General features: G+C 38.6%; 1 protein-coding gene across 2 annotated transcripts; it reads right to left on the bottom strand.

Moving 5' to 3' along the window:
* Positions 1-8,809: 8,809 nt before the first annotated feature.
* GTF3C6 (general transcription factor IIIC subunit 6) lies at positions 8,810-24,280 on the bottom strand. Of its 2 annotated transcripts, XM_063448355.1 has the most exons (7): positions 24,190-24,280; positions 22,751-22,831; positions 20,321-20,384; positions 16,805-16,876; positions 12,206-12,313; positions 10,739-11,067; positions 8,810-8,934 (listed from the first exon to the last, which is right to left on the bottom strand). In XM_063448355.1, the coding sequence occupies exons 1-6, from the start codon at positions 24,265-24,267 to the stop codon at positions 10,769-10,771; spliced, it is 702 nt and encodes a 233-aa protein (XP_063304425.1). In that variant the 5' UTR covers positions 24,268-24,280; the 3' UTR covers positions 8,810-8,934; positions 10,739-10,768. The 2 variants fall into 2 exon arrangements, with proteins under 2 accessions (XP_063304425.1, XP_063304424.1); XM_063448354.1 differs by lacking the exon at positions 8,810-8,934 and having other exon boundaries at positions 10,578-11,067.
* Between the last annotated feature and the right edge of the window lie 1,013 nt (positions 24,281-25,293).

The following is a 25,293-nucleotide window of genomic DNA, read 5'->3' as shown; positions in this document are numbered from 1 at the left end:
CGTAAGTGTTACTGTATTGTAACCTTTGGGAATACTTGTTTTCCAGCATATGATAGACTGCGTGCAATGTTAGAAAAGTGATCATTTGCCTGCAGTCAGCATAATAGCAGGGTGTGGAGCCTTCTGAACACAATATTCCATTTTTAGCATTTTTTGGCTAGCAAAGATAAAATTGTCCAAAATATACAGCTTTGTGTCAGGGCACACTCTATAGCTTTAATGCATCCCACAAAACTGTTAGGTAATCACTAACCAGGAAGTCAAGAATTTTGCACAGGTGTCACTTTTTGCCACATCCACCTGGTTACTATGCATCAACGCTTTAAAGGGACACTATAGCGTTAGGAATATAAATTTGTATTCCTAACACTATAGTGGCCTGGGGGCCATTTAGGTCCCTTGCTCCCACCTGTGGAGAGGAGGGGGGGAAAAAAGCTGCTGTACTTACCTTTTTTTTTTGCATTGTAATCTCGTCTCCTAGATCATGATCTCAGCCAATCCAATGCTTTCCCAGAGTAAAGCATTCGGAGGCTAGTGTGCATAAACAGTAAAACATCACGCTGTGTCAATGAAATGGTCTCTACGAGACCTTCTGATAGAAATAAGAGAGATTTACATTTACTATTTTGACAGAAGCAGTTCTAGTGGCTGTCTGAGTGACAACCACTAGAAGCATTTAAACTATAACAAAAGCATTGCCGTTCTGCAGAATAGCAATGTTTTCACTTGCAGGGTTAACAAAGGAGACAGTGGCGAAGGGAGGAAGTAGGAACACATCACTCAGACTACTTGATAGAGATGAAGTGGTCTAGGTTTATTCATATAACAGTTAATTTTGGTGGGTTAAACAAGTTATAAAATTCAGGTTATAATAGCCTAGCTGTGACTGTAAAAGACTTGTAGATTATTTTTTTTCAATTTTGCCACTACTCATTGTTTAGTGGATAAACCACATTATAATCTATCACGCAGCTATTTTTAAGATATAAATATTAATGTATATCTTAAAAATAGATAACAATAGCAAAGATATTACAGTGCAGAGCAGAAATCAAAAAACATTATGATGCAAATTTATTAGAGATGAAAACAAAAAAGACTATATTTGAGATCTTATGAAAAACTTCAGTATCATCATAAATTGACTCACAGATAATGGATGTTATCAGTAAATACTGTTGTGTTCTGAAAAGTGGTTAAAAGTACTAAAAGTGGGTCAGTAATCAGTTTAACCAACATGCATATTCCATTTGTGTAAAAATGGGGGATGTAGGGAAGCAGCACCTTCAGTAATGTCCTCAAGTCCAATTGAGTATGGAATAATATGAAACGATAAAAAGACAATAAGATGAAATTTAGTGCACACACAGGGTGGTCCAAAACAGTATATTTTGCTGTCATCATTCACAATAACCGTAAAGAAAAAATATTCTATTATCTGCCATACTGATATTTAATGCCTAACATTTAACTGCCACTTTAACTGTCATGGTGTATGTGTACCCATATAATCTGTTCTGATGAATAACATTGATTCAACTGTATACTTACTTTTGGGGGACCCTGTACATTTTTGCACCACTTTTTAGAACACTTAAGCATAAGTCTTGATGTTTTTACTAATAGAATACGGTCAGTGTGAAATGCGGTCAATATGTGTGCAGGGATTTATAGGAATACAACTTTCTGTCTCATTTGCTGGAAGCAGCAAGGTGAATTGTTGATGTAGGAATTACCCAAGAAGTTTGCTTTTGTGTGGCAGGTGAGCTTACACCTAAATGTCCATTTGAATGGTACTAAAAACATCTGCTATTTAAATGTGTATAGTGCTTTTGGATAGGGCCTGTAACTTTTTTTTTTATTTTGCAAAGTTTGAGATGCCTGCATACAATAAGCATTGGAACTTTCAGGGAAATTACACAGTTAATTTAATTAAAATATGTATGTTAGCTGAATACACCTGTAAGTCTTTAACATGAACTTTCACTACTACTGATTTCATTGTTGAATCTTCAACTCATACTTGGATAAAGACATAAGGGAATGTCAAGTCCTCCCTAAAGTTTGTAACAGAACTATACTGGTACCCAGTGGCGTACCTACTGCGGAGAAGTTGACATTCCGAAGAAGGAAAGGAGGGGCCAGAGTGGGAGCTCTGACTCCCATCAGCCTGAGGCAGCGCCTGAACTCCAGGAAAGTCAACCTCCTGTACCTAAAAGGTAGTAAACAGGAGGGTGACTAAAATTTGTTTACAGTTTGCATGTGTGTCTGTATGTGTATCAGCATGTGTGTCTGTGTGTGCCCCTATGTATCTGTCTGTATGTGTGCCTGTGCATCCGCATATGTATCTGTATGTGTAACTCTATGTGTATCTGGTTTTCTGCACGTTACTGAATGTGTATCTGTTTGTTTGCATGTATATCAGTGTGCACCCCTATGTGTCTGTATGTGTTTCACTGTTTTTATCTGTATGAGTGTCATTCTGTAAATCTGAATGTTTGTTATTCTGTGTGTGTGTGTATCTGCATGTATGTCAGTTAATCTGTATGTGTGTCCCTGTCACCCCACTTCAACCTGCCATGTTGACAATAACTCCCCAAGGGGCGTGAATGAAACACATGGAGGGATGGATATGTATGGGGGAGCACTAGTCCATTTTCACACTGGGGCCCTATGGTTTCTAGTTACGCCTCTGCTGTTATCCGTCATGTCTGGTATAACTCATGCTCCTTTTTTGGAGTATACAATTTTATCTTCACCTTGTGCTAGCCAACGTATAGTTTGGGAGAGAAAAAAAACTATTTAAAAATAGGTCTTTCTACCACCTGTCATTCCAATCTTCAGCATAGAAAAATTAATTGACAAGCGGGAGCAAAAAAGGCCCACCCCACATGTGGTACGTCTGTTCTTCACACATAGCAACCACAGTGCTGGTACTGAGGTAGCTGTGCAAAGCGCGGGCTAGGGAATATAGGAAAGGCATCACTTTGTTCAGACGCTGCCATGTCGGTATCACACAGGAGGCTTTCCCTGCTTGGGGAAGCGAACCACCCAGGCGGAGTGTGGGTGAAGTGTATCTTTGTGATACATTATGTATTCTATGCAATGGGATGAAGGGATGTTAAAATCTAAGTGCATACAAACAGAGATATACATTATGATCTACCTAAAGAGATGATTTTATAAATATTTGCTTTTAAGATTATATATGTTACATATCATGACTTTATAAGAACCAACGTACCTTTGTTTGTTGTGTATGATTTCAAATATGTATGATAAACATATTACCACTTGTAGCTTTAACTGTTTGCAAGAAGTTTACGTCAACTTTTTTTATTAAGAAATACGACTAGTTGTGTGAATGAAAATGGCAAAACATTAAACTATTTGAGAAAGAGAAAAAAAAAAAAAACATTGTGCAAATAAGTTTAGGTAAATTCAGAATTTAGCATTCAACAAGTTTTAGTTCAGTTCATAGATGGGGCATCACGTTAAACATCTTGTAGGCTGTGAAAGGGTTAACTAACAGTCACCCTGAGCAGTTGATGCCTGTCATGACATCACACGTTGCAGAAGTCACGAGAGCAGGGTTCTGACACATTAGGTCAGACTGGGACTGTTTAATGGGTTCTGATCTGAATCTTACAGGCTAGCTAGCCTCTGCTTATCTTCTATTGTCAGTTACTGCATGCTCAAGTGACTTTTTAGTTGACAGAGTTACTTGTTCATAAGATAAAGACAAAGAAAGACAACCAGTACAACTCCAGTAACTAAATAAGTCGCCCCCTCTAGTGCTAACAGTTTACACATTGCATGTTATATATTTTCTTACAAAGACAGTAAACTTAACTGGGTTCCCCCAAGTAGTAAAACCATATGGTCACAGTAAAAAGGCATGTATGTGGAAATGCATGTATACGTTCCAAATGCATGCCTTTTGCTGTGACCACCACCTTGCAACGGATCAATCAATATCAAGACAGTACTGAAAATCTTATGAATTTCACGTTGCAAAGAACCTTTTATACCCACTCTGGGATGAAATGCAGGGTACCAGAGCAGAGGGGTAGTCTCCCTTTAAGAGGAGCAAGCAGCAGTAAGGATCTCACAGAATAAGTAGCAAAACTATAACAATTTACTAAATCAATTCGATAAAAACAAATAAAAAATAAACCACATAAAATAGAAAAGGGAATTCTCCGGTCAAAGACTTGTTTCGCTGTCTGCTGGCTTTTTCAATCGGAATAATGCTGCCTGTAGTGGAGGGTCCTTTTAAATGTACACGGATTTCTGATCTTTAGCCGATTAAAGGAACACTATAGTATTAGGAATACAAAAGTGTATTCCTAACACTACAATGTCCATCTGAAAATGCGGTGTCCTCCCAGCAGCAAATAAAGGATTATTTCCACTTACCTTATTCCAGTAACAATGTCCCTCGTCGCTGGTTCAGGCTCCTCCTCTGCCGACCTCACGGCGTTTCGGAAACCTAATGTGCATGCACGGAGAGCGCTGTGTGCACATTCACCATAGGAAAGCATTAAGTCAATGCTTTCCTATGGGGATTTTCAAGATGCTGGACGTCCTCATGAGAAGTGTGAGGATGCTCAACTTTGCTTTACTGAGAAACTCTGTGGAACACCAGGAAGCGCCTCTAATGGTTGGAGGAGTTAGCTCTGCAATTTAATTATTATTAGTTAACATTGCATGGTTAAGGGCTCTGCACTAAGACCACTCCAATGAGACAAAGTGGTCTGGGTGCCTATTGTGTCTCTTAAACCAATCAGTATTTCCATCGGGCAAAGACCTAGCAATAGTTCACAATAAAAAGATAATGCTTGTGCAGTACAGTAAATTGTCCTTTTAGGGTTTTAGCACCTAAAATCCTAAAAGAAAAATGTAACTGTTTAACTTATACACAGAAAAGAATCATTTTCTAAAAACCTATAAAGATAAAAATATATATATTTAAAAAAAATGCTTTATTTGTGAAGTATAACTCCAGATAGTCAAAAAAAAAAAAAATCCTTTTCCCACATATATCACACTGAGCAGAGCAAAACGAATTATTCTTTGAAGCCTATAAGAAATGGTGCAACTCATTATTCAACTCATTATTCAAGTCAAGTCATTATTCAGTCTATGGGGTTGCATAGGTTGCACCTGACAGTATTTGCTCTGGAAATACCTTCCCCCGGAGAGCTCATGTGAAGTTGCCAAGCACGTTCTCTTGATAATTTCACACTTACTGGAAACTGGCTGCAGGATATATTAAAAAAACAAAACAAAACCATAATTGATTTTGAAGGGAAAGTCTGCACACAATATTCACCTAAAAATTATTACAGGTAAACAAGAATCCAAGCTATGCACATAATGTACAGTGTATTGGGCTTGCTTCTTAAACCCCTTAAAGACACATGACATGCGTGACATGTCATGATTCCCTTTTATTCCAGAAGTTTGGTCCTTAAGGGGTTAATAAGAAAACATGACATCACAGTAGAGTTAAAAAATACTCATTACCATACAGCTTTGAAAAGAAAAAAACATTTCAAAGAAAGTAAACTAGAACAAGGAATGTCAGTTTACTGATGGTTTTGTGGCTTTACTGTAAGAAGCATGGAAATATCACAAACATTACCATAAACCACCGATTGGGAAGAAGAAGAAGAAGAAGAAAAAAAAAAAAAGATTTTGAGGAGACTAAAAAAAGAACAAAGAATGACAGAACGGACTAATAATAAAGCACGTCAGAAAGCTATGAGACAAAAAGAGAAGAAATCTTCTGAACTACAAAACAATAATAGGCTGGTTGGTTGGTTGAGAGCATCAACTGACAGTTCTCAGCCAATTAAAATCAATTCTGCTCATAGGTATATACACAGAAAAAAACATGAGCCGGCCTAGAACCCCTGTTCCAGGCTGGGTAATGATGCCCCTATAGCAGCAGAGGAGTTAAACTCGGGAAGTATAGCATTTTAAAATAAAACATTGGCAGACACTATGACCACCTCAAATCACTGAAGTGCTCATACGCTTGGAGTAACCAATTAATAAGCATTCTTTCTTTACTCACATTGACTTTCTTAATTCAAATTCCATCTCAGTCAAAAGCAAAAGTAGAGACTACTTCTGCCATCAAGTTTTGTCAATTCTCCCAGCCGTTAAACACAGAAGATGGCAGCACCTGTGGAAGACTGCTTCAGGTAAGTATACCTACTTTCCATTGTAACCCAGGCCTCTGCACCCCAAGTGGGGATGGCATTGAAAGTGACAGAGCAGCATTATGGTTTTTAATTAAGCTGACGATTTTCTTTTTACTACCTAGGAAGGTACGCAGGAAACCAGTTCGTTATAGTTTTAATTTTCCCAAAGAAGATCAAGAGTGAAAATATTTCTTGGTAATTTAAAGTATGCAGTGTATGAAATTCCCATTTATAGAGAGTGTCAGGATACTATTCATGATGGCAATATGCAGAACATCATCTTAAACTCAGAAAATTTCAGGCCCCATGTTTTAGTGGAAACATTAGTACGATCAGAAATACAAGGTGGGAATGCATACTACAATGGAATGAACAATAAAGAACCACCACAGGTACCAATACTATTAAAAATTACAAAAATAAGATATTTATTCATTCACAAACATACACCTTTAGCTCACAATAGGGAAGTCGATATAAATTAAAGAGGTGCACAAATAATTGGCAACTGGCTGTTGCTTTTTTCACAGGAATGTTAGCTTAAACGTTAACTATATACCATTCCCCACTCCGCCCCCCCCCCCCCCCCCCCCCAAAAAAAGAAAAAAAATATATTTTAAGTGAAAATATTTGCAGTAGTTTGAGATGTACAAAAGCTATCCGCAATCCCACATTTTTGTTATTCGTCCATTAATATAAGTGTGCTGTCTGGTGAAATTGCACACGCTATATACTGCTTTGCATTTCTTCCCAAAACAATCCAGCCAATGCTACTTAACCCCTTAAGGACTGAGCCAAATGTACAAGTTGTGAACAAAACAAAACGTAAACAAAACCTGCCATTTGCGCTATATGTCTGTCCAACCGTAATTCACCTCTTTCATATTAAATGCACCCACACTTATTATATATTATTTTATTCAGGGGAAACAGGGCTTTCATTTAATATCAAATATTTAGCTATGAAACATAATTTAATATGAAAAAAATGGGAGAAAATAAGAATTTTTTTTATTTTTTAGTTCTACATGACATTTTAACTGTCAATGTCATAATACGGTTTGCTTTTACTGCAATAAAATACACATATTTGTATTCAGCAAAGTCTCATGTGTAAAACAGTACCCCCTATGTACAGGTTTTATGGTGTTTTGGGAAGTTACAGGGTCAAATATAGCACGTTACATTTGAAATTGAAATAGAAATTCGCCAGATTGGTTACGTTGCCTTTGAGACTGTATAGTAGTCCAGGAATTCAATTTACACCCATAATGGCATACCATTTGCAATAGTAGACAACCCAATGTATTGCAAATGGGGTATGTCTAGTCTTTTTTAGTAGCCATTTGGTCACAAACATTGGCCAAAGTTAGCGTTAGTATTTGTGTGTGAAAAATGCAAAAAACGCCAATTTTGGCCAGTGGCTACTAAAAAAGACTGGACATACCCCATTTGCAATACCTTGGGTTGTCTACTATTGCAAATGGTATGCCATCATAGGGGTAATTTTCATTATTGGGCTACCATAGGGTCACAAAGGCAACGTAAGCAATCTGGCGAATTTTCATGTGAAAAAAATGAAACACAAGCCTTATATTTGACGCTGTAACTTTTGAAAACACCATAAAACCTGTACATGAGGGGTACTGTTGTACTCGGGAGACTTCGCTGAACACAAATATTTGTGTTTCAAAACAGTAAAAAGTATTGCAGCAATAATATCATCCGTGTAAGTGCTGTTTGTGCGTGAAAAATGCAAAAAACATCACTTTTACTGGCGATATCATTGTTGTAATACATTTTACTGTTTTGAAACACTAATATTTGTGTTCAGCGAAGTCTTCCGAGTAAAACAGTACCCCCCATGTACAGGTTTTATGGTGTCTTGGAAAGTTATAGGGTTAAATATACTGCTAGCAAATTAAATTCCCTATACTTTCGGCATGGGTTGTCAGGCAGGTCCCGCTAATTGTAATTAATTAGGATACCTAATTATGTAAAAATATTACATAAATAAATATATATATATATATATATATATATATATATAGATATGTACATATATATTTATGTATATAGATATATTATTTCGTTCTACGTGTATTTTGATATAAATATATATATTAATATCACAATACAGTTAGAACGAAATAACACATCTATATATTTTGTAATCATTTATTTTTAATTATTTTTTTAATTTTATTTTTTTACTTATTTACATATTTTTTTATATTATATATAAATATATATATAACAATAATTATATATATATATATATATATATATTTAATCAGTATACGTGTAATTTGTATATATATATTAATTATTAATATATATATTAATAGTAAAATACACCTAGACGGTGTATGTATTTGTGTGTATATATATATATATATATATATATATATATATATATGATCTAAGTATATAATTATTTTTTTTACACTTATTTTAATTATTTTTATTTTATTTCCAGCCAGCAGGGGGACTACCTGTCAGGTAGTCCCCCTGCTGGCATTGCTGCAGCCAGCTATACCGGCCATGTGATTGTGAGGTCCTCGCAAGGACCTCACTCTCACATGGCCCGGGGGGGCTGAAGAGGGCGGACGTGCCGCGGGGGGCTCCCTGGGAGTTTTGTGAGCTGCTGTGGTGTTGTCCTTGGTTATCGAAAAGTCTTGCATGCATGATGGAAAAATAGTCACACGTCCTGTGTTCAATTCTGTAGAAATTATATTGTGAATAAAAGAGAGAACGCAAAAATTTAATTAGAACATGTATGTTTGAGACCAGGACACTTTGATATCCAGAAGGTTAAAGAGATACCCTGGCAATGGTTTGCCCTCTTAACCAGGCTCTGAGCATCCTCTAAGCCAGCTGAGACACATCTGGCTTTTGCAGAGATGCAGAAGTCTGAAGCCCATCGCATAAGTCATTCATTGGTTGAAAGCATTAGCTGATCGCTCTCAGCCAATGAAAGGTCAGCTGTACAAAGAATATGCACAGAACTGACATTAGCCATCCTGGAACTCTTGTCCAGACTTTCTAAGGATGAGAAGCAAAGTGGGTATATGCTTTATGTGTTTGGAGTGTACCTTTAACATTAAGGCGATGGAGATCTGCCTTACATTTTTTGGAATTCAGACAGAATAATGGTAACACAGTTTTTTAGTTCAGAGAAGCAGAACTGACAACCTTAGGCCTGAAAGCTGGCAACAGAATTAGGATCACCTTGTGGAATGTGATTGTGGCCCAAATTACTATTATTACATACAATACATGTATTGTTAAATGCGCATTGTACCATTAGAAAAAGCACACATTTAGAGGTATCTCGATCAGTTATGTCAAAATAGTTCATATTAGTAAAGCGCACAAGCAGTGACTGAAAAAGGTATAATTAGACAAAAGTTACAGAACAGCTTTTAATTAGTTGTAATACAAATGACATTTAAGAAATAATAAATTAAAAGATTATATTTCAATTACATTATATATCTGGATTCTTTCTTGCAGAAGTATGTCAATAGCCTCTGATAAGAAGCATCTGGAATTCTAGATGTTCGGATGAATCGTTCAGATCCACACATTGAGATAGAATCTCGCAGTTGCAGGTAATCTAAGAGATGATGTTGCAGAAACTAACTGGATCAGAAGACTTCAATAATAACCCCTTGAAATGGAAAGTCAGTCTGTGAACAATATGGCACAACTACTATTAGCTTGGCATTCGCCACATGGATCTGCTTATCACTTATGGGATCAAGGCCATGGCATGGCCATATAGGTAATAATAGTATTTATATAGCGCCTTTCTCCCAGTGGGAAAACGCTTTTCAGCGCGCGCTCTTGGAATTAACCAAATCTGAATAGTAATAGAAGTTATTATTACCCAATTGATGATACTCATTTTATCGAACTGGAAAGGATGAAGGGATGTGACCTTGCATTTTTGAACAAGCTTTGTAGTCAGGGAATGTACCAACTGAGCTACCTCATTGGCTTTCAGGTAGTCAGGTGCCCAGCATGAATTTCATTGAAACAGTTTCAGCATTGCCATATACAAAGCCCCGTGCATGAAATACAGGTGATGGGATATGTCAAGATGTTGTGTCTGAAATAGCTTGAAGCTCTGACACATTTTACACACCTTGTCCACCAAACAAAGTAGCCCCTACTGTGACCTAAAATCTTCTGATTGTTTTGGAATTTAAAAAACAGTTGTCTTTATGTAAAACTCAGATGGGACCATGCCACTTTAAGAAGGCAGACTGAAGAATAATAAAGTATACTTCAAAGTAAAAAAAAAAAAAATGAGAGCTTGAATAACTACTAATTTATATTCCATTTTTACCCCTTTTTTTACCCCATTTTTACCACTTATCACATGCCTGCAAATGGTGGCCTATTGCACAATTAATATTTAAGATGCAATGACAAGATATAACAATGGAGTTCTCCAGCAAGTTTCTTTCTTTAAGCAGAGGCTGTGGAATGTGTAACAGTTAATCATATTAGCCATTTACCTTTTCTTTTTAATGTAAAGATGATAAAAGTCATGAAGTTTTGTCTGCCTGATCTCCAGGTAAGCTATGTTCAAATGTCTGTTTAGTTTCCTGCTCATATTGTTGGCATTGTGTAGGCTCATCCATCTCAATGTCCTGCTTTTCCGTGTCAAAGCTTTGATTTAAATTCCCAGAATCCTCAGTGGAAGCATTAAGCTGCACTGTCTCTTCCTCACTGAGAGATCCATCCTCTGCATCCTCACCCTCACTTTCCTGGACAAAGCTGCATATCATGTTGGGCATTGTTGAGTCATTGTCATCTTTAATCTGAAACCATTCTACTTTACCTCCTGAAATAAAAATAAAGGACATTTTAAAACTGACAACAGATTACCATTGAGCAGTGTTCAGAATCTAGGTATGAGGAATTTAATTTGCAAAAACATCACCACTGAACATTCGGAGCACAGCATTCAACTAATTTATGACTACATATGGGAACAAACATTGATGAGGTCTAAAGAAGTCACTTCCAAGCTTTTTGATTATGAAGATCATTTACTTAACTCGCCTTTAGGGATCTCACTTTGCCAACAGCAATAGTTCTGGTCTCCTTACTTGAACATTAACTTCATGTCCCTCACAGTACCCAGGTCTTTTCTATACTGTTCCGTTGCTCTCACCCTCTATGTTCAGAGATTTCCCCCTTCCACAACTGACCGCCATAGTGAGAAATTATCCAAAAATCGTACGTACATGTCTGAAGCACTACTTGCTGTGGGCGACCAGTGACAGGCTGAGAGCCTCAGCCAACACCTTTAGTCTATCACTGCTGCTTAACCCCTTAAGGACCAAACTTCTGGAATAAAAGGGAATCATGACATGTCAGACATGTCATGTGTCCTTAAGGGGTTAATCACATGCTTCTGCAGTTGCAGAGAGGAAGTTGGACCATCACCTGGGGTATTCCACTTCACTGTTAAACCATTTAAAAACAGTTTAATACCTAAAGGTAAAAAGGTGCACGGGAGACTCCAGGCACCATAACCATTGACATGAAGTGGCTATGTGCATGGGGTTCTCCTTTAAACACTTTAGCAGTGATTTCCTCAAGCGAATGAATGCTGCAAACACATGTGCACTGCACGTGCAAGCTGCATCTAGCTCGCTCAAGTGAACAGAGGTAACTGCAGCGATAAAGCTAATTGTGGTTGCTTTTTTATTTTTGTAAGTGAGCAACATTTTAGTCACTTCTAGGCATTACTGAACATATAGGTTATGTATACACAAACATTTAGTAACTGTCCTTTACGTATAAATTAAAGATTTGAGATCAGCTGAAAAACTACAGCCTATTGTCTGAAAAGAGAAACATATTTTGCATTTATTTTCTCAATATAATTTAATGCACAACCCTCAGGAGGTAAAGCAGTCATAGCAAATGTCATATAATGATGTAGACAGATAGACAAACAGATAGATACTGACCATCCTCGTCACATTCTTTTTTTTCTGTCAAAAAAGTCCTGGTCATATTTAGTTTCTTTGCTGTATGGCACTTATATTTCAGCTGTGGTTTTGGGTTCTCCCCATCTCCTGTAAATTCAAGAATATATAGAATATGCCTTTAAGAATGTGTAAACAACACATGAGCATTCTAAAGCTATGCCACTGGAAACAAAAAGCAGAATATCTCAATTTGACAGCACCATACTACACATAGCCGGGGGACAATGTATCAGGTTAGAATTTATCCTTAATTAGAACAATGAAATTACATTTACAACCGGTAATTAGGATTACCTAGCAGTTGCAAAAATAATGTTGCACACCCTTGAGAAACTGCCAGGATAAAAACATTACAAGCATATTTATTTTTCAATGGATGAGTTGGCTCAAGAAGCAGCACAGTGGCGCTGAAATGGCGCGAGCGCTTTCAGAGGCAACACATAACAATTGGCATGTTGCGCAATGAAACCTAATGCAGGAGACACAAAAATACAGTGCATTCATTTAACATGTCCTGTACATCTGGTAGTTAATATTAACTTTCTTTCATACACCTATAAGGAAATATTTTAATATCTAAAACATTTATGGACTAATGAAACCAAAAATTTACATATTAGACACGGATAATGTATGTAACTTTATTCAGACATGTCCTGAATGTTACTGACATGTTCTATAATTAAAGGAACACTATAGCATCGATATTCAAGAAACCATTCATACTATTTATCTTATGGTCATTGGCTTCCAGGGTGATTTGTCAGCCAAGGGGCCAAACAGTGACGACTGCTAGGCTGTCAAAATTGTGAGGCAGGCCAGCAGAAGCCAATTGACAGCTGATACCAGCAAGTACTGCAACAGCCAAGGATCAGCTGTCAATCCTATCAAGGAACCGTTGTGACAGATTCTTGAAGGTCTGAGACTGTTTAGTAATAGCATTTACATGCCCTTATCACTGAAACTGCAGTATGTACAATTTGTAATGGAGGTCCCTTGGGAAACGGATGATGATAGTCATGGCAATCGTGGTGATCACCTTTCTTGAGGGACCTCTATTGCAGCTATTTCTGTGATGCCCCACTAGTGAAGCATTCAGCAATAGCAATACTGACATGATCACAGTAAAATATTAATGGCATTTAAATCTAGTCCATTTGTGGTATGGAGCCCGTTGTTAAGGATAGCTCTGTATCAAATACAGACTGTCACGAAGGGGTTAAAGTGATGCAATGTAAAACAAATGTGAGGAAGGCTGAACTTGATGGACGCAAGTCTCTTTTCAGCTATCTAACTATGTAACTATGTATTACTGGTGCATGTTCAGGAATGGCTTTGGAACTTGGTATATTTAGTTGCTGCAGCAACTAAAACAAGTTACTATAAACAAAGCTCCAGGGCCTGACAGTATTCACCTATGAGTACTTAAGGAACTAAGTGTACAAATAAGTGAAGCTCTGTTTTTATTCTTTCAAGATTATTTTCTTTCAGTAAGTGTACTGGAAGATTGATTAAGACAGATGTGGTTCCTATATTGAAAAAGGGTTCAAAATCCATGCTTGGAAATTCTAGACATGTAAACTTAACTTCTGTGACTGGGAAAGTTATTGAGGGATAATATTTGTAAAGGGGCGCCCAAGTTGTCCAAATAGTTCTCAGATCCATGCAGAGTAGCAGAAAGGCCACCGTGTCAAAGTTCTGACTGGCCGCACATGTGGTCCCATGCCCAAAATAGTTCCAGGGCATTTGTTGCATTGGCCGGTCAACTTTCAGAAGCTCACGCGGCCGCAATATGGGGTGCTCTGAGGTAGCGTTTGTTCCCCTTAGTGTCAGGCACCGTCCCTCCAAAAAGAGCTCTCCTGGTGGGTCACAAAGTGGCCAAAACCCCAGACCAAGTTGTCCAGGAACTGCAAGGTCACCTCGTGCAAAAACAGTTCCATAACATTCGCGGCTAAGTACTGATGAGGTTACCGGGAACCACAAAGTACTCATACTGAAATTAGTTCTATTGCAGTCCCGGCTAAATACCAATGAGGACCATTCATGGGTTTGGTTCATGCGAACGGCCGCCTGGGAGCTAGCGTTCGGTTCCATTTGAATGAAGGGAAAGTGCTGAAACCGGGGGCACGGAGGAAAAGCTACTAATGGTGGCTGGGCAGGTTAACTCCCAAATGGGGTTTTCGATCTGGCCCATAGTCTGTGGGCAGGAGGCCAGCTTGCACACTCCTCCAGGAGTTCGTGGCAAACGTTCATGAGAAGGAGTGTTTGTCACAATATTCATTAATAAGAACATTGCCATCAGCAAAAACGAGCATGGTTTTATGAAACATAGGTCATGCCAAATTAAATGAATTGCATTCTACGAAGAAGTATAGATCAGGGTGTTGCAGTGGATTTGATCTACTTGGATATTGCCAAGGCGTTTGATCAGGTACCACAGAAGAGGCTAGTATTCAAACAAAGACATTGGCCTAGATGAAAATTCATGTTCTTGGGTAGAACATTGGCTTAAAAATAGAATACAGAGTGGTTATTAATGCTACATTTTCAAGCTGGACAAAAGTGGTAAGTGGTGTCCCCCAGGGTTCTCTTCTGGACCGCTTCTATTTAACATACTTAGAAATGATCTTGAAATAATCATTGAAAGTTACATCTCTTTTCAGCCTATGTAACTATGCATATGGAAAGTCAGTCAAAGCTGCTATTGTCATAGTGTAGCCCAGAGATAGTCAACCTGGTCCCTACCGCCCACTAGTGGGCGGTTTGGGATTTCAGGTGGGCAGTGGTGGATTCTGCAGAAAACAACCGGTGGGCCTCGATGGCCGTTGGTCAAGGCCAGCTGGGGAGATCCTTTCATCTCCCCTGCTGGCCCATGCAGAGCTAGCCTCTGCATGGGCCAGCCTCTCGGGCTTGTGAGGAGATCAACTTAGTTTCAGCAGAGGGAGGGAAGGGCTCTGTGTTCCTTCCGCGAGCAGACTGGTTGGAGCGTTGCTCCGATACAGTGCTGTGCTCGCAGGAGGACAGCAGAGTCAACCTGCAGCCGTAGTGAACATGCCACCACTGGACCACCAGGACTTGCAGCATTATGTCTCCCCTTCCTGGTAAAAGGTAAGAAGGGAGGGGGAGACATTAAAATATATTTTCACATCTCAGCCACCTACATACAGCATAGACTCTATGCACCCTTCACACACAAGCATACACTAACCCCCCCCCCCACACACACACACAGACTGCCCTCCTATCTCACACACACACACACCCCTGACATACACTGTACCCCTCACACACACTGCCCCCACACACTGCCCCCTTCACACATACACACATCACCTCTCACACACACACACACACATCACCTCTCACACACACACACACACATCACCTCTCACACACACACACACACATCACCTCTCACACACACACACACACATCACCTCTCACACACACACACATCACCTCTCACACACACACACATCACCTCTAACACACACACACATCACCTCTAACACACACACACTGCAACCCTCACACACACACTGCAACCCTCACACACACACTGCAACCCTCACACACACACTGCAACCCTCACACACACACTGCAACCCTCACACACACACTGCAACCCTCACACACACACTGCAACCCTCACACACACACTGCAACCCTCACACACACACTGCAACCCTCACACACACACTGCAACCCTCACACACACACTGCAACCCTCACACACACACTGCAACCCTCACACACACACTGCAACCCTCACACACACACTGCAACCCTCACACACACACTGCAACCCTCACACACACACTGCAACCCTCACACACACTGCAACCCTCACACACACTGCAACCCTCTCACACAAACTGGCCAACTCACACCCACACACTGCACCTGACAAACACACACACTGACCCCTCGCACACAGCAACCCTAACACCCACACACAGCAACCCTAACACACAATCACCCACAGCACCCCACACATACACTACAACATTTACAAACAAACACACAGCACCCCTCACCCACCCACTTCACCCTTCACATACACACAGCACCACTCACACAAACAATACCCTTCACACACACACACTGCACCTCACAGACACACATGGAAAAAAAAAAAGTAGAATAGGAATAGAAAAAAATTATACATTTTAGTAAATATTTTTTAAAAATCCTCCTAAAGAATGTAATTTATTTATTTATTTTTTAATAAATGAAAAAAAATCGCACTTGCCTTACAAAATTAGTTACTGCGGCACTGGTGGGCGGTAAGCAAGTTTTACTATCAACAAAGATACAAAAGTGGGCGGTAGGCATTAAAAGGTTGACTACCCCTGGTGTAGCCCAAAGGTTCCAATTAGCATTTCATCCACTGCAATTTAATGTTTAGAGAGTAAACTTCTCAGTTTTAAAACATGGTAGCAGAGGCATTATTATGCGTTGGTGATTGCCAGAAACAAAGTTCTTTGTTGGCACTGAAGGGATTCTATGGCTATTAATCACAGACTGCATTGGTGAGATGGCATCTTACAATAGTTTAGGAAAATTGTTGCATTTTACCTTTGTCCTTTTTGTAACATGCCTTGCCCTGTTCTAAAACTTCTTCAAAGATCACACAAGTACCGAGAGTATCTGGAAAAATAGTGATGGGGAAAACAAAGAAAAAAAAACATTTACATTATAGTTATTCACAAGTATGGCTGTGCATTATTACATTTTAGACACTATAAAACGTGTTTTTGTGGTGCAATATTTTAAGAATTTATTATTTTAAGTGCAAGCATAATCGCAAAATTGATTGCCAGCACATTATTCTCTTAAAGCCTGCAGATTTTTACATTTTTTATAAAATATTTAACAAAATAAAATTTATATGGAAGACATAAAATGTCTTCATATTAATTTAAAGAATCAATAGGTATCTTCATTGATGTGATGAGTATAACAAAAATTGCCTGAGCACATACTTTGGTGTATATATGTATATTCATGTTTTTCTATAGGTACCCAGACAACTTCATCTCATAGAAGTGGTCTGGGTGCAGTGTCCCTGTCATTTTAGCCCTGCAGCTGCAAACATTGCAATTTCAGTGAAACTGCAATGTTTACATTGCAGGATTAAGTCCATCTCTAGTGGTTTTTCTAACAGACAGCCACTAGAGGCACCTCCCGCAGTTTCAATGCTGGACATAGTGTTCAAATCTCCCATAGAAAAGCATTGAGTCCCTTCCATCGGCTGACCGAGGACCTCAGCACTGGAATTGGTTGTTGTTTTTTAACCCTTTATTTGCCGGCGGTGGTGGGAGGAGGTGGCAGAGGGACACTACAGTGTTAAGAATACAGTTTTGTATTCCTAACACTATGGTGTTCCTTTAAATAACATAAAAAGAATCACCTCCTATCCCATCATACCTTTGTGCAGCAAGAAAATCGTTATAATGTAATGAACTAATGCATGCAAACTCCATAAGTATAAAATAAATTTTAATGATAAGATCCTTAATTAGAGATCATTACTATTGTGTGATTGACATTTACAAATATAAACTAAGAAAACAAAAGAAAAACTAAATACAAAATTCAAGGGGATCAAGGGGCAGAGGACAGGTAAATGTATCTTTCTGCTCTATTGCTCACCATCTTTCTTCCATACAGCCTAAACTCTGTGAAATGTGGCTAAAGGGTTTCTAAACTGGATTGTTAACTTGTTCACGAAGTATGTGTCTATTATTTTGGAAATAACCTGTGCCATCGGTGGGACCTCAGGTTTAAGCCGAGACTGTGCAATAGCTGTGAACATTGGTGTCTGCAGCTCACAACAGAACCCTGTCACCCTTGGGCAATTCTACCACATGTGTAGGCATGTTCCTCTCTCATTGCACATACACAAGCAATTGGGGCTGTATTGTCCAATGTTGTAGAGCTTACTGGGCATCGTGGAAATAGTGAAATAGTGACACAATTAGTGACTGCACTTGTGTTTAAAGATTCCCATGAGAAATACATTGCTGTGTTTCAGCAAAAATAATAATAAAAAAAAAATAAAATAACTGAATAACATTTCTAATTATTTTGTGGCACCTTTGAATAATATTAGACACAAAACTGTGCTTTTATGTTGTTTATTGCACTACAGTTATCTGATTTTTTTTATTCTTTGTGGTATCTGCACTGTAAGAAGAGTAGCAAATGTGAAAATAAAGGTAGCAAAACTATTTGTCATCATATGTAAAGCACATTTACTTGTTTTCATACATGCTTTATGCTTGCGGGGTTATTTGTGAAATTAAAAACTTAGCAGGAATTCAAAGTGAATTTAATATTTAAAAGGGACTCTCTCCGCCGAGTAAGCAACCAAGAAGTAACAGGACTAATTGACAGCCAGTGGTGTAACAAGGTTAATTTACGATAAAAAAAAAAAAAAAGTGTGAAAAAAACAAAAAACACACTCTTCACACATAAATCACTACTTCAGCATTACTAAAAGTATTATAGCTCACTTTTCTAATTTGGCCAGTGAATTTTTAGGTTTATTTAATCATAAATAATTTTATATATTTATAAATCGAATTTAGATTTATTATAAAATTGAAAAATATTTTTGAATGTCTAGCAATGCAAACGTTAGTGAAACATGCTCTTTATGTTAAAAACAAACTAGTAATGTTTATGTTTTAGATCCTCTTTAATTAAAGAAACAGAAAAGGACATGCACTGTAAAGAAACAATAGAAAAAGATTAAAAAAAAAATAAAAAAAATAAGTGATACACAAAACACATTACCAACGGCATCTTCAACATCCATTTAAGTAGATGAGTCACATATCACAAGGTCAATTATCAGACAAAATATTCTGTACATAAGATAATTGGCTTTGCTGTGAGAGTCATAAATAAGAGTTAGGCATCAGGACTCTAGCTGCAGACATATTCTCTAAAACACAAATTAATATAGTCATGGAAAGAAGAAAAGAAAGAAATCAGGAGAGGGACTTTATAAACAAAAACTATAATGTTCTCATTAGCCTTTGTACAATCTCCATTCATGCAAATTATATATTGTATTTCTCAACCGAACTCTAAAACAGTTTCCTATAGGTTCAGCCATAAAATTGGGGCTGTTAAATTGACAACACTGAATGTATTGCAATCTATGCATTATCTGGGCTCTACTCATGCAGATTATGTAGAAATTCAGATATACTTATAGCCTTCATATTTAAATATATAAACCAGGTCCACAAAATGCTGTGAGTACACAGCCGTCCCTCTTTTCTATAGCATTTTTTTGAACAAATAAATACTGTATATAGGTTGTACTAAGACTATCAAAGTCTGATTTTAAAAATATATTATAATTCAAAGATTGGTGACATTAGATGATATTTTGACATAACTCCTAAGTTTCAAGCACCTAGGATCAGAACATGGCAAGAGTCTCACGAAGTCTAATAAGTCCAATCTTGTGTCAAACAATCTGTATGGCAGCCTGCATGTTTGTCACAAAGTCAGCGAAACAATTACATTTCAAGCACTAGTTGCCTTGAAGATATTCACTTTTGAAGATCAGTCCCTTGTGTTCAGCAAGACACAGTTTTAATGTGCCTTTAAATTTAACAAAGGCCATATTTCAGTGTATGGGAGAGCAACACGGACCTACCGGGTCACTTCACAGTTACAATACCACAGAAGTCTATTTACTTTACCTTGGCTCGATTATCTGACTTTGGCTGATACAATTCCATAAAGGTTCATATTTTTTCCACTATGATATGAACTAAAACTGCACTGAGCACAGTGGGTTCCTACTATTTTCAACACAATCTTACTACTGCAGTAAGATGTGTGTGAAAATAGCTCCAGAAGTACTGCAAACAAATTTCACTTGACAGCACACATTTCACCAGTTTAAATGTGGACACTAGGGGGCGATATCATACCATGGCACTGTCAGACATTGCAAACAAACAATTACAAACTATAGATTTCCTGTACTTCGTTATTTATGGAAAATGCTAGTGCAAATATATTCATATATCAATTCAGGACCTTGTGGTACATGGAATGTCTTACTACCTTCATACTCTCCAGCAAACACGTACTTATCCAATTGGAGGAACGGATTTTCTGTGTTAATACCCTGCACATAAAAAAAAATACAATATTAAAGGACTCATTACAGAACATGGAAACAAAAATACAAAAAGGAATAAAAATGCATATAATGCACATCTTGAGATAAAATTGTTTACAAGTTGTAAATTACTTGCATAACATCTGTGGTCTAGGAGGCACATTCCTTAACTGGTTTAAGTCTTTCCTCACTGGTAGATCACAGAGAGTAACATCAGGATCAAGCTCATTGGCACCAACAGAACTGGCCTGCAGAGTTCCACGAGGATCCATCTTGTCTCTCATGCTATTTGCAATTTACTTGTTACCACTCAGGGACATCATTAGGCGACATGGCCTCATTGTTACGCTGATGACACACAACTCTACTTCTCCTTTGCTCCAGATACCACAGACCCAACATGCCGCATCAACAGTTGCTTAGCTGACCTCCTAGAATGGATGAATGCTAGTTGGCTTAAAGTCAACCCGGACAAAACTCTTGGTGAGGGGACCTGGGCAAAAAAAAAAAAAAAATATCCCATGATCACCCAACTGGACTGGAGCTTGGAGGCTCTGAACTCATTAGTTCATCAGAGGTACAAAACCTCGGAGTGCTGATTGACTCTAGACTATCATTTAAACAGCAGATTTTCCTCCATAATAAAATCTGCATACTTTCATCTAAAAAACCTTAGCAGTATACAACACTTAAAGGACCACTATAGTGCCAGGAAAACACTCGTTTTCCTAGCACTATAGTGCCCTGAGGGTGCCCCCACCCTCAAGGTCCCCCTCCCGCCGGGCTCTAGGGGGAGGAAGGGGTTAAACTTACCTCTTTCTCCAGCGCCGGTCGGGGCACTCTCCTCCTCCTCTCCATCATAGCAACGTCTTCGGCTGAATGCGCGCGCACAGCCAGTCCATAGGAACGCATTCTCAATGCTTTCCTATGGACGCTGATGTCTTCTCACTGTGAAAATCACAGTGAGAAGCGCGGAAGCGCCTCTAGCGGCTATCAATGAGACAGCCACTAGAGGCTGGATTAACCCATAGGTAAACATAGCAGTTTCTCTGAAACTGCTGTTTATAGAAAAAAAGGGTTAAATGTACTATACTTGGGCCTCCCAGAAAAGGAACCCCATCGCCTTCAAACTGTACAAAATGTAGCAGCCAGACTACTGACCAATCAAACTCGCTCCTGCCACATAACACCTGTTCTCCACTCACTGCATTGGCTTCCAATTAAATGGTGAACATATTTTAAAATTGGCCTGCTAACCTTCAAAGCCTTAAACAATCAAGGCCCACAGTACCTGAAAGAGCTCCTGACACCCTACATTCCATCCTGTTCACTTTGGTCAGCCAGGCAATCATTCCTGGCATTCAGACACGCTGCACTTACCTTCTGGAAATCTTTACCCTGCGCAAACAGAGAGGCACCTTCCTTACAGACTTAAAAAAAATAAAAAAAATATAAAGACCCACCTCTTCCATCAGGCATTCAGCCTGCTCATCTGACCTTCAGAAACTCCTAACTTTTATGTCTTTATGTTTGTATATTTGTAAAGTGCCTTGAGTCTCACAGGGAGAAAAGCACTATAAAAATTGCAAAATTATTATTATAACTCGGAAAAATACCTTGCCTATATGTAAGCTACAAAATAATGTGTCCAATCACTTGTAAAGTATTTTGGAAAAATTAATTAAGGAAACACTCTGGGCACCAGTACAACTTCAATGCATTTGGCAAATTTTTGCCTCATTAAGGGGATCCCATAGTGCCAGGAAAACAAAGCCATTTTCCTGACACTATAGATTAAATAGGTCCCCCGCTCCCTCATGCCCCCCGTCCCTTGGGGCTTAAGCACTTACATGAATCCAGCACCGATGTCCCTCGGTGCTGGGTCAAGCTCCACCCATGCTCCTCCCCCGACGTCAACTGGCAGGGGAGACCTAATGCGCATGAGCGGCAATGGCCGCGCGCGCATTAGACCTCCCCATAGTAAAGCATTATTCAATGCTTTCATTTGGGGAAAATCTGACTCTGGAGGTCCGAGAGGACGTTGAGCGTCAGATAATGGACCAAAAGTCTGTTAGCATTCTCGAATTTCCTCCAGTGGCTGTCTGGCACACAGCGACTGGGGGCAGACTTAGAGCTGCAATGTAAGCGGGCTGGGTGCCTACAGTGTCCCTTTAATGTGCTGTATTCTTTGAACACTCAACTCTACATAGTTTTTGAACAGAAAAATAAATAAACGTTTTGCAGAATGCTGCACCATAAGCCAAAATTGGCAAGCAGTTCAAACTGGGATTTTTGCATTATTTTGAATCATCAGCAGAAATAGCAGTCAGGCTTTTTGTGGCCTATGTATCTATGAATTATGAAGTACTCACCAGAATTTTGCATTTGTTGCCACATTTTTCCAATATATCTGAATCAATTATTCCTGTCAATTCCACCAAAACAAGTTGTTCCTAACATAACATGGGATAAAAGTTTAAAAACATTAAGATACTCAATAAAGAGGCTTTAAACATCATAATCACTACTTCTTGCTGGAGTAGATATGGTGCTGATAGGCTGTGGATAACAATCCTGCCAGATTTTTATTTTCTCTTTCAAAAGCCACAATAATAATCCTAAGTGTAATGGAGCATGTTTCCAGGGTGTATCCCATTAGCTGGGGTCTTTTCCATTCTTAACCCATATGGAATTAAACTTTCCTTATGTAGTACCTAAAAAAAGAATCCTCCCATCATTTTTTTGTCTCAGTATAGCTCTACTGTCATGGCTGTATCTTTTTTTTTTTGTTTGTTTATTTTTGGTTTGTACTCCTCTCCTCACTCCTCTACAATTTATTGTGCCCTCAACCACATTAAAATGCCGCTAAGTCCCCCATTTCATCTTTTTTTTTACTGCCCCATGTCTTGTCTGGATCTTTTTTTCAGCTCAGACATATTAGCGTTCCTGGAAATGCAGATTACCGTATCACCTTCCTCTGCCCACACTTACTCTCCATTGTCAAATTCCTGTGCATGCCAACTTCACACCTCGGAGGAAAGTCAGCTTGGAAAGGGGAGTATTGTGGGAGAAATTTTGTAGAGACAGGAAGTGGAGCTTACTAGTGTCTAAGAATGTCAGGCATAGGAAAAACACACAAAACAAAGTAGTCCCTATATTGTCTTGTGTTTTTAGCTAGATGAAAAGTAAAAAATAAAATAAAAAAGGTAAGTATGGCGTGACAGTGCCAATCTAATAAACAATTTTTCCATTTGATAAAAAAAATTGGTCTACCTTTTTTAAATTCTGACCTTTCATTTTCTGTGCAAAAATGTGATTCAAATTTTGCCTGTCTTTCACTTTTTCATGACAGAATGTAAAACAATACTTAAAAGGGACACTACAGGGAAATGCAGATTTTTTTGAAGTTGCTCTCAAGCAGTTTTACAAAAACTCCCTTTTCAGAATACAGTGTGCCCAAGAATATGAAAATACTAGCGTTTTCCAGAAATATGCATCTATTTAAAGTTTCAATTTATTGTTTCTGTTAATCCACTACTTATAAAATGCATTATAAATAATGAATAGAATCTAGCCTGGAGTGCCCTCTGTCCCTATAAGTTGATTAATTCCATTTAATGGTAATGAGAATTCTTTAGTTGGCATGGAGAAAAGGATGAACAGGAATAAGAGGAGTTCACAGAGCAATCTAACCATGTGATCTCCAGGAGAAATGGACCATGTGTAAAGGAGGTCCAGTAATTCCCTATTAAAGAGCTAACATGGCAATGCTAACCATAGCACACTATCAGTGCCATACGTGAATATCTACCTCCTCCTCATATTCATCATCAGTCGCATTGCTCCCGTCTCCAGGGAAACTTTCCGTTTCAGCTCTGGACGCCGACATTTTGCCAGGTTCACTGCTGTGTACACTACGTCATTTCCCCACTTGTCACGTGAGTATCTCGTTGCCGCCGCCATCTTTGTAACGGGCAGATCGCTGACTAGGATGTGACACGTACTGTTAACATTTGATGTATTGGAGTCCGGGGAGGGTCGGAGCCATCTGATTGGTGGATACAGAGCTCGGATTTGCAGGAAGAATGAGAATTCCAGGCACAGGGCTTACTGTGCTTTAATCATCTGCAGCTTTATGAATAGAAGGAAATAGCGTAAATAAGGCATGCTCATGGCATCCAGTAGTGCAGATACCCAGCTGTCAGCCAGGGCTGGTGATTCCTATAAAATGACTCTCAGTATCTACAGGTTTAGTGCATAGCGCCTGCAGGGTAGTAGGGCAGTATCATGCTCACAATGCAGTGTCAATATCAACTCTAACTCCCCCCCCCCCCCCCCCCCCCAAAAAAAAAAGAATATTTCATAGAGATAAAATCTTTATGAAATGTTCTTATTGAGTGTGTTGGAATTTTACTAGACTTGAATTTCACGTTCTTTCCTTAAAAAAATCAGCAAACGTTTTTTTTGGCTTGTTTTTTATGTTTTGATTTCCTGAACAATTCCTTTTAAGCCTCATAAGTTGATATATCTCGTAACCATGGTTTGTTGTGACAGCTATCATAAAAAATGTAGCTGTTCACATTTATCTGTTCTTCACTAAACAGAGTAGATGATTTTATACCTCATTTATTATCATTAAGGAATCACAGTAAAGCCTCCAAAACCCATCTTGGTCCTCTCCAGATCCAGAATAAGCCATTTATATAACAGCGATAGATGACCAAGCTATGCGACCAACCATGCACACCATATACATACATATAAATATATGGGTTCCCAATATGTTTTAAAAAGATTCGCATAGCTGGGCGCAAACTTGGTCCCCATTGCCATTCCAATAGTATGCAGAAAAAGCTGTCCGTCAAAGCTAAAACAATTATTGTGCAAAATAAGAAATATGGCTGATGCTGGGAGG

The sequence above is a fragment of the Pelobates fuscus genome, chromosome 3, assembly GCF_036172605.1.
Source record: "Pelobates fuscus isolate aPelFus1 chromosome 3, aPelFus1.pri, whole genome shotgun sequence".
Lineage (NCBI taxonomy): Eukaryota > Metazoa > Chordata > Amphibia > Anura > Pelobatidae > Pelobates > Pelobates fuscus.
The sequence above is the reverse complement of the archived record's forward strand: the minus strand, read 5'-3'. Positions and strand labels throughout refer to the sequence as shown.